Source organism: Esox lucius, chromosome 5, assembly GCF_011004845.1.
Source record: "Esox lucius isolate fEsoLuc1 chromosome 5, fEsoLuc1.pri, whole genome shotgun sequence".
NCBI lineage: Eukaryota > Metazoa > Chordata > Actinopteri > Esociformes > Esocidae > Esox > Esox lucius.
Window position 1 is genome coordinate 4642054 of NC_047573.1, and position 13328 is coordinate 4655381.

Here is a 13328-nt window from a genome sequence, read left to right on the forward strand (position 1 = left end):
TGTCTGTTTGTTTGTAGACAGGTAGAAGATAAGTCTCTGCTCTGGCTAAGATTTAGGATACTACTGCACATTAGTTTTGAAATCATGGAAAGAAAACAAAATAAGAGTATGATACATCAATATAAGTTAAAATGATTCAGTAATCCAACTATACACATCCTTCTCTGTTCTAGACAGAGTCCAGTTATCCCTCTGCTCTTTCTTCCTCAGTCGGTTTTTCCTACAGGCTATTTTGTTTATAGACCAGAAATTGCTTACTTCCTTCCTCCAGCAATTGCTTACTTCCCTCTTAGGCCTGTGTTTGTACACGTCTGTCTTATAATTACCACAGGGGTGACCTACAAACCATGTTATACAGGACACTGGTAATACGCCCACAGGAACACCAAAGGCTGTTTTCAAACGTTCAGTGGCGTGTTCCGTTTTGTCCTTCAGAATGAAGACCCGACCAACATGAACATAATTATAAATCACTTTATTTAAATCAGCGCCGTTAGACAGTTATGCATTGAACAATACAAGAAGATATAAAACAAAAGACAGTGGACAGAAACGTGAAATAAAAACATGAAAGATCCAGCTAACAGTAACTGCGCTTGGCACTGAACAATTATGGAGGAAAAAAAATATATACTGTATTTATGCTTAGGGAAGAAAGTGCCTCCAACATAGCTGACATGGGGAGAGCTGAAGTAGAGCAGCTAAAAACCAGCATTTTACTAGTCTCCATGTCAGTGGGCACGTTCCAGCAAGAATACACTGCAGGCACCTGCCAGGCCGACCAATGGCGTCCAACCTATCAGTTTGTCCACAGACTGGGACGTTTACCAGAAACAGATGAAGCCTGGTCCTGGACTAAACAAACCATATGGGTGAAAACCTCCATTAATAACATGTTTTTTTTTTTTTTTTAAAGAGTAGGCTTCAATTGAATCTAGTTTGAGCAACTGATCCCAAAGGATAAAGCGTCCCAGTCCACTGGTAACCACTGGTAACCACTGGTAACCACTGGTAACCACTGGTAACCACTGGTAACCACTGGTAACCACTGGTAACCACTGGTAACCACTGGTAACCACTGGTAACCACTGGTAACCACTGGTGGCTTTGGGCAGCATAACTACATTATGGGGTGCTAGGAAGTCAGCCGACAGCAGAACCTTCCAGAATAACCCTCCCACTAACCTCAACCCTGAACCCTCAAATTTGTACCGTGGATGATGTTAAGGTCACAGGTCATGTCCCATACCGTCATCATCATCATCATCATCAATTCTTCATTAAAAGGAGGAATATTTGTGACATACTGTGTACTCCATTTTAAATGAAGGTAGTGCACTGCAAAAGACCCTAGAAACTATATATATATAATTAAAAAAAAAATAGTAAACAACTTCCATCCAATAGAAGAAAACAAAGTTAGACGTCCCTCTCCCAAGAAGAGAAATTAATAAATCATGATATAAAAAAAAAATAACGACAGAAACATGATCAGTTGTCAACAATTGGATTAAGAGGTGTATCTATAAAGGGACTGGCCTATGGCTGCAGGAGATCCTGATTGAGACATCCTAGAGTGCTTAATATAATAGAAGACGTCTGTAACTGACACCAGATCTAAGATCAGATTTCTCTAAATCTAGAGCCAGATTTAGGCAACTCTTTTATTACTTAACCAGTCAGGTGAACTGATAGGTACCACTTTTATATTTCTGAACGCAGTTTGAAGAAATGTCCTGATCAGCATTAACTGAATATCTTTAGTAACAGAAGTTAGCAATCTCTGCAGTAAATACCTTAACTTCCTTTAAATTAAACACCGAACAGAATGGAAAACCTGCCCAATCAACCAAATCTTGCATAATTTAACTATTACTGAATTGAACTAATGTATGATCCTATTTATTTTTTTACCAGGGACAGCTTCTAACTTGCCAATCCGCAAAGAGATGAGGTTTAACCGTTTTTACATGTGAATCTTAATATACTAGTGATGTTCCTTCCCTCGTCTCCTTTGTGTAATCTACATCCTTTCTGGCTTCTGTCTTTGACTAAGTTCTCCACCATATTGTTTTCACCACGGTGTTAAAAGTCGTGTTTCTCACCAGACTACTGATCTAGACCGTGATGGGGTGAGTCTGTTGGGGTGAGGCAGAGGAAGTGGCAGGAAGATGGTGGATGGGGGGGGTGGGTATGTGTGTGTTGTGAGTGGACCCTTCTAGTTATCATTCTGTGTTAACACACACACACACAAACACACACACACATATACAAGTGGAACAGGAGTTGTACTAGTAGAAGGGTGCGTGTGTGGTTGTGTGTGTGTGTACGGTGGGGGGGGGGGGTGGGGGGGGGGGGGGGTGTCTGAGCAGGTTCTTTATCTGACAGTGACTCCTAGTTTCTCCAGCACCCTGACGCCTTTCTCCTGGTACTCCTCCCGGGTCAACCAGAAGTTGTCTTTGTCCTTCATGATATCTGCCAGCACCGCTCCTCCCAGGAACACCATGTGTTTGCGTCTCGGAGGGTCCTCGATGCGGATCTTAAATTTCTAGAGAGACAGACAGGCAGACAGACAGACAGGCAGGCAGGCAGAGAAAGAGGGGGATTTATTCAATCTGGTTAGAGGGGGTGACACAGAAGCCCTCGTCCCAAGTAACTGTGTTATTTAGTACTCATTCAGGCCCAAGGTGACCCAGTAGGTTTACTAGCAGGAATGAAACATCTACTGGCCCAGACCAGGGGAACATCTACTGGCCCAGACCAGGGGAACATCTACTGGCCCAGACCAGGGGAACATCTACTGGCCCAGACCAGGGGAACATCTACTGGCCCAGACCAGGGGAACATCTACTGGCTCAGACATTGGGTAGTTTTTTTTATATTTTATTTTGAAGTCAATTAGTAGACGCTCTTATACAGATCAACAAACATTGGTAACTATATTCATTTTAGACATCTTCCTACTGCTCCCTATACAGCCATACAGGAACTATACATGCCCAGCATGTCCTCTCTCCATATACAGCCATACTGGAACTATACATGCCCAGCATGTCCTCTCTCCATATACAGCCATACAGGAACTATACATGCCCAGCATGTCCTCTCTCCATATACAGCCATACAGGAACTATACATGCCCAGCATGTCCTCTCTCCCTATACAGCCATACAGGACCTATATATGCCCAGCATGTCCTCTCTCCATATACAGCCATACAGGACCTATATATGCCCAGCATGTCCTCTCTCCATATACAGCCATACAGGACCTATGCATAGCTCCATATTCCACTAGTAGATGTACCTATTCATCCCTCCTTATGCTACTGTCAAAATCTCACGGTCAGCAGTTTGTTTGTTGTTCACAAACGAGAACAACAAGAACAGACTACATGAGGGACAGCAAGCCAGCTAGTTATGGATATATAGCTGACTTACTTAGTGTTAAACTGAATCAAACCTCTCATTTTGGAAGGTGCGTTCATGAGCAACTGGGAGGTGGGAAAGTTCAGAGTGGGAGAAAACACCTGAATGCCTTTATTGTTGTTGGGATACGTTTGCTCAATATCTATACCAAGACCGGATGGAAAAGGTGATAAGGAGGGACCCCCGGCTCTCATCCAATGGGTTTTTGTGAATGAGACAAGGAGATGAGGATCAAATGGAGGTCTTCCCCTCCCAATACAGGACACGCCCACATCAAACCACACAGCTCTCGTCTGGCCTCAGACATGGCAGATGTAATTCTTAATTAAATAAAATCAGTGAGATCAGCTGTCCTCTAATGAGCAGATTTGCAAACTGAAAACATGTATCTGGTTCATAACGGCCTGTAGTTCTGCTGCTAGCAGTCATATTTGTTAACTCACAAAAGTTTACAAGGGGGGGGGGGGGGGGGGGCAGTAGCTAGTGTCCGATGCCTCACGGTCGGTGAACTTTAACATTGCACAGGTCTCACCTGCCTGCCAGTCGGTGCTGCTGATGCGTTTACCTCTTTTGCCATCTGGTGGTTGATTTACAACAATGCACCGCAATGAAATCGGGCCAAGTCCCAACACTTTAAAAATATATTCTGGTTCCAGGGATTTTATTAAAAAACACCATTGTGTGACAATTAGAACAAATGTACACCCACTACACGTCCATATAGATGTTTGCTGTGTGAGGAAAATATTACAAAATTAAAAGCTTTATTGGACACCAAAATTCTGCCTCATTTAGGGAGGAGGAAGAAACATCTATACAACAAGAAATTCAATTAAATAATATTATTCCTACCGAGAGTTTGTCGACGTCGCCTTTGAGCACCCGCTCCAGGTAAAGCTGTTTGAGTTCTCTCTCCAGTCGAGACGGAAGACCAGGGTACATAGTGGAGCCTCCAGAGAGGACTATGTGTTTATAGAACTCAGACCTGGGAGGAAGAGGAGGAAGAGGAGAGGATAAGACACACACACAGACACGCTGAGAATGAACAGAGGACACACAACTCCGGAGGAGGAGGACAGCCCAGTGCAGGTGTGTGGGCACCTGGTGTCGATATCTGCCGCGTGGATGGTGTTGAAGAGCAGCTCAGCCACGCCGACGCCCTCTACGTTGATGAGGTGGGGCTGGAACAGAGCTTCGGGAGCCTCGAACCGCTCCCCGCCCACCTTGATCACCCTCCCGTCCGGAAGCTTATCAAAGAAAAAGGGTTTCGGAAATAGAAAGCGAGAAGAACATTTCACTCATACAGTCATTTTCCAGCAGGGGCTTGAGTCACTGACATGCTGACACAGCCATCCACCATGTGTAAAGCGGAGACAGCTCAGCTTGATTCACCACCAGCTACAGTCGCTCATTCATTTCCAGTGGCCTCCAGATGACCGTGATCATTACATAACACACAAAAGGTCCTGCTCATCTAACTGCATACATTTAACGGAGACGTCCTTTACTCAAAAAGCTTTCTGACCACTAGAGGCCTCCAATCTGTTAAACGATTCCACCCACCCACACAAACCCACACCAAGAAAAAGCTGGTCAGCACTTCCTGTTTCCCCTGAAGCTCCGCCCACATTGACATATAGAGCAGACCTTCCATTAGAGACACGGCAGAGAACAGCGGGGGGGTTCTGAAGAGGTGGTTCTGGACTGAATCTCTTAAGGATCACTACTAAAGCATGGTGTCGTGGTTTTCAGAAGGAATAAAGCCGTCTCTGTAAACTGGGTGCGAACCGGGGGAATGAAGGTTAAAATCCACCAAATTGTAATTCTGTGGGGCTAAGCTTTCAACATTCGAATGTAAAATCAACAAAATGGGATCATTTGTTTTAAATAGCGGTGCTTTCCAAGATGGTCATAATTTATTACCAGTATATACAGGAAGCATGACTGAACGTCAAACATGTCCTGATTACTGACCCTGTATGAACAACATACATGGCTTGATCACTGACCTGATCACTAACCTGATCACTAACCTGATCACTGACCTGATCACTAACCTGATCACTGACCTGATCACTGACCGTCTATCAACAACATACGTGTCCTTATTACTGACCGTGTATGAACAACATACGTGTCCTTATTACTGACCGTGTATGAACAACATACGTGTCCTTATTACTGACCGTGTATGAACAACATACGTGTCCTTATTACTGACCGTGTATGAACAACATACGTGTCCTTATTACTGACCGTGTATGAACAACATACGTGTCCTTATTACTGACCGTGTATGAACAACATACGTGTCCTTATTACTGACCGTGTATGAACAACATACGTGTCCTTATTACTGACCGTGTATGAACAACATACGTGTCCTTATTACTGACCGTGTATGAACAACATACGTGTCCTTATTACTGACCGTGTATGAACAACATACGTGTCCTTATTACTGACCGTGTATGAACAACATACGTGGCTTGATCACTGACCTGATTACTGACCGTCTATCAACAACATACGTGTCCTTATTACTGACCGTGTATGAACAACATACGTGTCCTTATTACTGACCGTGTATGAACAACATACGTGTCCTTATTACTGACCGTGTATGAACAACATACGTGTCCTTATTACTGACCGTGTATGAACAACATACGTGGCTTGATCACTGACCTGATTACTGACCGTCTATCAACAACATACGTGTCCTTATTACTGACCGTGTAGGACTCAACCAGCACTGTGGTCTCCAGAGCCAGTTTCTGCTCCTGTTCGATGTTGTAGCCCACGTAGCACAGCTTCTCCTTCATCATACGCACGGTCTCGAAGTCCGCAGAGTGGTTGAACGCGTAGCCACGCAGCAGCAACAGCTATGAGAGTGAGACAGCAAAACGGGCTTCCACTGAGTATTACTTTAATCCCTAACCAGACAGGGTAAAACAGACCTTACTGACCTAAACCAAATACTCATCTCTTATTGTCATTCCCCTAACCTACAGCACATTCGTTTGTGGCTGCGGTCCAACCAGCCAAAAACAGGAGCGAGGGGCAGCCGATGTGTATGAGACGTGGGGAGTTACCTTGATGAGATAACGGGTGATGTCACGGCCCGCGATGTCCAGGCGCCGAGTTAAGTGGGGCAGACTGAAGCCCTCGTACACCGGACAGATGTGTGTCACGCCATCTCCAGAGTCTACCACCACACCAGTCAGAAGGCCTGACACACACACACACACACACACACACACAATGTCAGGTCACACACACACAGATAGTCTCTGAATGGGGTAAAGTGTGTTGCTGGGGTGCAGGGTTAAACAGAGGGCGGACGTCTACCTTGGGCATACAGCGTCAACACAGCCTGAATTGCAATGTAGACCCCAGAGAACTGATACGTCTCAAACATCACCTGACACAGAGAGACAGAGAGAACCGAGAGTGGGAAGGGGTGGAGAGGAAAACAGAGAGGAAATCGAATTAAACACGGTCAGTGGGAGTCTGGACCACCTCTGTCAGGATGAGAATGGCTGTGGCTCAGATATTAAACTCAAACTGCACATTGGGGCTCTAAAGAGCTTGTCAGCAAAAGCCTGAAACAGAAAACAACAGAACGAACAGCTCGTTTCCAAAAGCAGCCCCGCCTGGCCTCCGCACACAACAACATCTGGCTTTTAATACACACAAAGCTTTGGCGGGCCGTTGATGAACAAAGAGTTACGGGGCTTTTCCCCACATCTGTTCTGACAGCACTCAGGGGTCAGGGACGCATTCACGCGGCACCAGTTTTGTAGGATTCCTTCTTTTCTGCCAGGACAACCCTACATGTAACCCCGCCCCCCACGCACACGCACATGCACTCACACACACACACACACACACACACTGTTGTAATTACTTTCCAGCCCACAGTAATTTGGGAGTACTGTGAAGCTAGGGAAACAAGCCGACAGACAGACAGGGGTCCCCACCTCGATGATCTTCTCACGGTTCTTGGTGGGGTTCATCGGAGGCTCAGTGAGCAGGATCTTGCAGTTCCTGGAGTCGATGTTGAGCTTCTCGGGGCCAAAGGTGTAGTCCCACAGGTGCTTCATGTCGTCCCAGTTCCTCACGATGCCGTTCTCCATGGGGTAGTTCACCTCCAGCATGGAGCGCAGCTCACTCGCCTCGTCCCCCACCATCAGGTCCTACAGAAGTCAAGGGTTAAAGGTCAACCATGGCTCAGTTGTAATCAATAACTGCCCTTATACTGAATGAAGTGATAAAGTTGACATGGGAAAAAAATAAACACTCCCTCCACTTCAACACATTTTGTGATGATTTGGTCAAAAAAAAATGACATATGAATTGGAGTGCAAAAAGTAATCAAAATTCAGCAGGATACTCAATCACTTTGGTTGGGTAACTATCACAAATTGTGGCGTTCAACAGGGCAGACATGTGTTTATGCAGCTGACAATAAAAAAAATACACATGCATATTTCTAAAAGGATAAATTCCAGTGTTGTTCACACAGCGTTATGACCGGCGCCCTAGACGACACATCCCTGGAGAACCAGACCGGCAACTACAGTCGCCACTGACCCAACACATCAGTAATGGACGGGTATGTCCACACCACCTCCATGGCGGCTCCAGCGGGACACCAGACAGAATAATGGAACATAGACAGTGTGCATGGAATTGCACCTTGCAGTAGTTACCCAGCATGCATTCATCAAGACGCAGTCCCATGCACTCACTCTGAGGACCAATTCCAGTTCAGACCGGTCCCACTTTTGTCCCGATCCAAACCTGAAACACATGCCAAGGAACTTGCACCGACCGTTTGTCATCCCCAGGGGGGTTTCCCCAAGCAGATTCAGGGTCATTTGACTGAGGGTTAGTCAAGGAGCTACATGCCAACATCCTGTTAGAAATCACCACGTTAGCCGAACACAGCCGCATTTCAAATTTCACCGCCATTATATGGACGTCATCAGAGTCTATGAGGTAGCTAGCGGAAAACAACAGGCGGACATAGTAGCCTGGGTCCAACGCGGCTTGTATTGACTTCACTCTCGTCAACTGCTGTGGTCCATTATGGTTGACGAGACAGCACCAGACAGACTCCGGGACAGGCTAGGGGAAGAGTTGAACCAGTGTATTTTGGCACTGAGGGAGTCCCCATCTGGCAGTGCCATGTGTTTTCAATGAAGACCTGCTGCTATCCTGTCTGTCCAACCATTCAACTGGATGTCTCACATCCTGGTTACGATGATCACTTCCTGGTTACTGCGCACATCCACACTCAAAGACTCTTTTGATGTAACACCACATGAAGACAGCTGGAGCTGTACTGAGGTAGTTCTAGTTCAAATATATGCTGTCTCATTAGCAGTGCTGCTTAAATCAGAACAGGCAACAGGACAAAGAAAAAGATGAACTCACCATTAGGCAAATACATTTACTCAACCCTTAAAAAGACAACTTTGCATGACCTTTTACATTTAATTAATTTAATTAAGAATGAATTACAGTGGTGAGACAAAATGTTCTGTCTGTGGGAAACCAACCAACAAAACATTAAACCAAGTGGACATCCAAAACGGTACACTACTCCCTTAGAAGCACAACTACTTCTGACCAGGGTCCACAGTTTTCTGACCAGAACCAGAGCACTAAACAGTCAAAAGGGTGTCACTTTGGACAAAACGTCAAAGACGTCAGTGACTTCTGCTAAGTTAATTTGAGAGAAAAAATAGGAACTGGAACAGTGATAATGGCAGTCTGTCTTGTCACCACAATCTCTTATCTCCCACAGACAAGCACAAGTCAAGATTTAGAAAATCACCAATCTCCAGGCAGCCAAGCAAAAATACACAACTATAACAAGTACTTCAAAATATTTACATATAAAAAAAAAACAAGCTTTAGAAATATTAAAATTAGACAAAAATGTATACAAACAAAACAAGTTAAATACAAACTTAACTTTTAACATATTTGGAAAGAAGAGCACTCGCACAAAATCCAGCAGGACTGAAAACACAGCATCATTCCCTGTCGTTGTCAGGCAACCGCGGGGAAACCAGGAAGACAAGCCAACACACACCAGCCAACAACGTCACTTACCATCTTTTGAACATTCTACTTCACCATGTTATGATCAGACGTGGTGGAGGGTAAAGTGGAGAGTCAGACAGGAAAATTAAGAGAGAAAACGGGGGTCTGAGTCTTATACTGTGTGGGGGGGGGGGGGTAGTTTGACAGGCGTAGAATTATTCGGACGGAAGGATTACAAACAAACAGAAGTAAAAATGCCATTCAACCATTTGTAAAACTTCTCTGAGTCACAAAACAAAGTTCAGCAGTCGATTTCAATTAATTAATTAGGCCTTAGTCTACAGACTTCACATGAATAGGTTTTGTACATACAGAAACTTTCTGAAATAAATATTCAAAGGTTTTGTTTCCACAGACTCTTTCAATTACAAATGTGGCCCAACTCCAGCCTACTATGTGTCTGAGGAACAGCCATCAAACGGAGGTAAACTGACCAGGGGCGTTAAACCAACAACTGGCTGCTAGTCATTATTATTATTATTACTATTATCATTACTACCTTAATCTCGATGTTGCCCACTTTGGCTGTGGAGCGGATAATTGGTCTGCCCACCAATGCTGGGAAGATGTGCTCAGGGAAGTTGGAGCCTGCATAGCCGCACTTCACAAACTGAGGGAGGGAGAGAGAGAGAGGTTATATTAACCCTACGCATTGGTAAGACTAGTCAGTTCATTCATTACCATAAATCTTGACTGGATGGAATGGAGAGGAGAGCCCAAGACAGGGTTGAGAGAGAATTACGTGGCAAAGTAGAGAAATGGTAGAAGATGTAGATTGAGTGAAAAGCCAAATGCGCAAATAAAGATGTACTTAGTCTGACGGGATAACTGACATTATTTGTGAGTTAAGTTTCATTAGGCTTAATCTAGCCTGACAGTATGTCTGTCTTCAGATCATGGCTGTGGTTGAGACAAGTCTCATTTCCGTATGACTCAATGCTTCAAATCTAACTTCACAACCAACACTTTTAGCTGACTACATGCTGAGCTAGCATCCCCTGCTAAGAGTCACAAGTACAGTCCAAAATACACTAACATCTATTTTCCGTGTCCAGGTTTCAATGGAGTACGACAGTTCGCAATGTGAGTGGTACTTAGGCCCTAGTCTAAGCTGTATTCATGTTTACGTGGAGTAATTAAAATCGCTATTATATACAATTTTGACCCAGAACCACCTGTATGAACTACAGGCGGCACGTAAAACAGTTATCATAAGGTGCCTATAGTTAATGATATTTCTGAGATCATGTAACTATTTTAGTACAGTACAAGTTCCACAACAAATACAGTATTGACTATCCCACCGGATATATGTTGTCAGCTAAGAAAAACACGGGATGGCCAGCTGACTAAGCTAAACCTGTTTATTGAACGTGATGCATAGGGATTAGCAGAAACAGATGTCAATTTACAAATGAATAAATAAAGTTCGTCCTGTATTTACAACATTGGCTGAAAAACCTATCGACAACAACATAGTGAGTTAGCCAGCTAAGCTAACAAACAACACGAAGGTTGGTTCCTTGGTTCAAACGATTGACAATGTTGGAGCTAAAAGGTCGATTCTAGTTTTGCACAGTGGCATTTATTTAATCGATGTGTTCGACGATGACAAAATCGCTAACTAGCAGTAGGCAATTGTACAAACAGACATGCATTCCTGTCTAGCGATACCCACCCATTAAGCTAGCCAAATCTGGCTTGCTAGCAAAACATAATCCACTTCCTGTTTCACAGAAATGTTTTCTCACTGTCATTCTACCTTGGAAAAAGTGGAAATGACCGAAAATCAGTCACATTCAGCTGTCCTCTCAAAAACTTACCCCGGTTCCATTGTCACAAACCACCACTTTCCTTCCCTGGCTGTCCATTTTGCAAAACCCAGGTACCAGCAAACCTCCCCAGCTCAACTTTCTTCGGCAAACCGGAAGTCACCACCCTGGCTGTCTGTGTCATTTTCCGAGATGGGTTGGGGGCATTACTTTTCCACGGCATTCACCCGCCGTTCCTACCTAGAAAAACTACAAAATAAAAGTATACAATTCCGTTTGTATTTTTAAAGCATCATAAACAATAACATTATTAACACGGTAGGACCTACAAATATGTGGATTGAAACTGAGGGTTTCATTGGTCGTATGCACAGAATGCATTGGGGGGGGGGGGGGGGGGGGGGGGGTATTACGCTCATGTTTTAATAATACTGGAAAGACCATAAAAAAGTACACATATCTAAGTATAGAATACAAATAATAACTAAACACAGTTTTCTTATTTCCAAAATGTCTGTGTGTGGCCGCGCGCGGGTAAATGTATGTGCATGCATGCATAATAAGATCCTCAGGGACAGTTCTCGTCTGACTGATGGTAGACCAATTGTCAGTGTGGCTGGGATGTGAAGTATTGAGCCCCATAGGCCTCAAAATACATTCTGAGGGAACAAAATAATTATTTTGAGGGAACGAAATACAAAAAAAGGGATGCAGCTCATGTCTAAGTGACATCACTCACCCTGATTTATTCACCGATAATGGTTAGAAGGGATACAGCTCATGTCAAAAAGACTTCACTCGCACTCTAGTGTCTTTCACTGGTCATTGTTAGAAGGGATACAGTTCATGTCAAAGTGGTATAGCACTCACATGGGCATGCCAAGCCGTGTACTGGGACATTAATGTCTACATTTTGCAGGACAAAAACTAAACGGAATGATTCTGAACCATCTCTAAAGTCCAGATGCATAGCTTGGCCTGGTCATGCCAGTGGAATACCACATGCCCCTTCTATTTATTTTAGAGTATTTATTTCCCTCAGAATACTTCTCCTTCTCCATGTCAGCTCTGGGGCTTCAAAGTGAAGGGTCCTAGGCAGAATGCTCATCATCAGGCATTGTTCTGGCTAGATGAGTGGGAGCACGGCCCCAGTGGTGCGCTCGGCCGTCTTCACCATCCGTTGAAGGGAACTGTGGTTGCTTGCCAGTTCAAACCAGTACCTGATGCAGCCGATCAGGATTATATCAATGATGCAGTAATGTAGTGGTATCTACATGTGTTATAGTCATATCTATGTGGAACAGAACCAGGGCAGCATGGCAAACGTCTTCAGTTAACTTAGGGGGTAGAGTCGCTGTTGAGCCCCCTTGACAACATCAGTGACATTATTAGTACATGTCAAGACCTTGATTATGTAAATGCAGAGAAGCGTAAAACTATTTAGACTGAAGCCCTGTTGTGGACAACCATCATCTCCTTTATTTGGCTTATTTTGGCAGAGAGGTGGTTGTCCTGGCACAAAGGCAGTTTGCTAACTTCCCTGTAGGTTAACTCATCAGTGTTGGCTGTCAGGCACTTTATCTTTGATGATGGAGTTGGTGTCGTGCTTACACTGTACAAATTATTTTGGTGTTGTGCTTACACTCAAAAATATGTTAAAAAATATTTAAAATAAACATGTCAAAGGTGTGGACATATGTAAAAGAGAGTAACATGTAAAGCTACACAGTCTAATTCAGACCTAACAACAAATTAACAAACCTGATATTTTTGTTTAGTCTTTAAAATAATCACATTTTATTAATCCAATAATCAAAAGCTGTGCCTATATTAGACTAACTTGTTGGTTTTCATATTGATTTTTTTAGAATGCTAACAAACAAAAGACCAAATACTCTACACCAAACAAAAATTACGTCAGATTAATTAACTACAGTCATTTTGAATTGTTCCCTCAAGAACTTGCTTGATTATAGGTATATACAGATGATTATTGTAGAAACTTGAAATG

The 13328-nt window shown here is 43.7% G+C and overlaps 1 protein-coding gene across 1 annotated transcript; it reads right to left on the bottom strand.

Annotated features, from left to right (window-relative positions):
• Window positions 1–456: 456 nt before the first annotated feature.
• On the bottom strand, window positions 457–11416 carry LOC105008543 (actin-related protein 2-A). The gene is made up of 9 exons (XM_010867869.5): window positions 11369–11416; window positions 10045–10155; window positions 7412–7627; window positions 6780–6852; window positions 6524–6660; window positions 6164–6313; window positions 4530–4675; window positions 4281–4413; window positions 457–2548 (listed from the first exon to the last, which is right to left on the bottom strand). The coding sequence occupies exons 1-9, from the start codon at window positions 11414–11416 to the stop codon at window positions 2378–2380; spliced, it is 1185 nt and encodes a 394-aa protein (XP_010866171.1). The 3' UTR covers window positions 457–2377.
• Between the last annotated feature and the right edge of the window lie 1912 nt (window positions 11417–13328).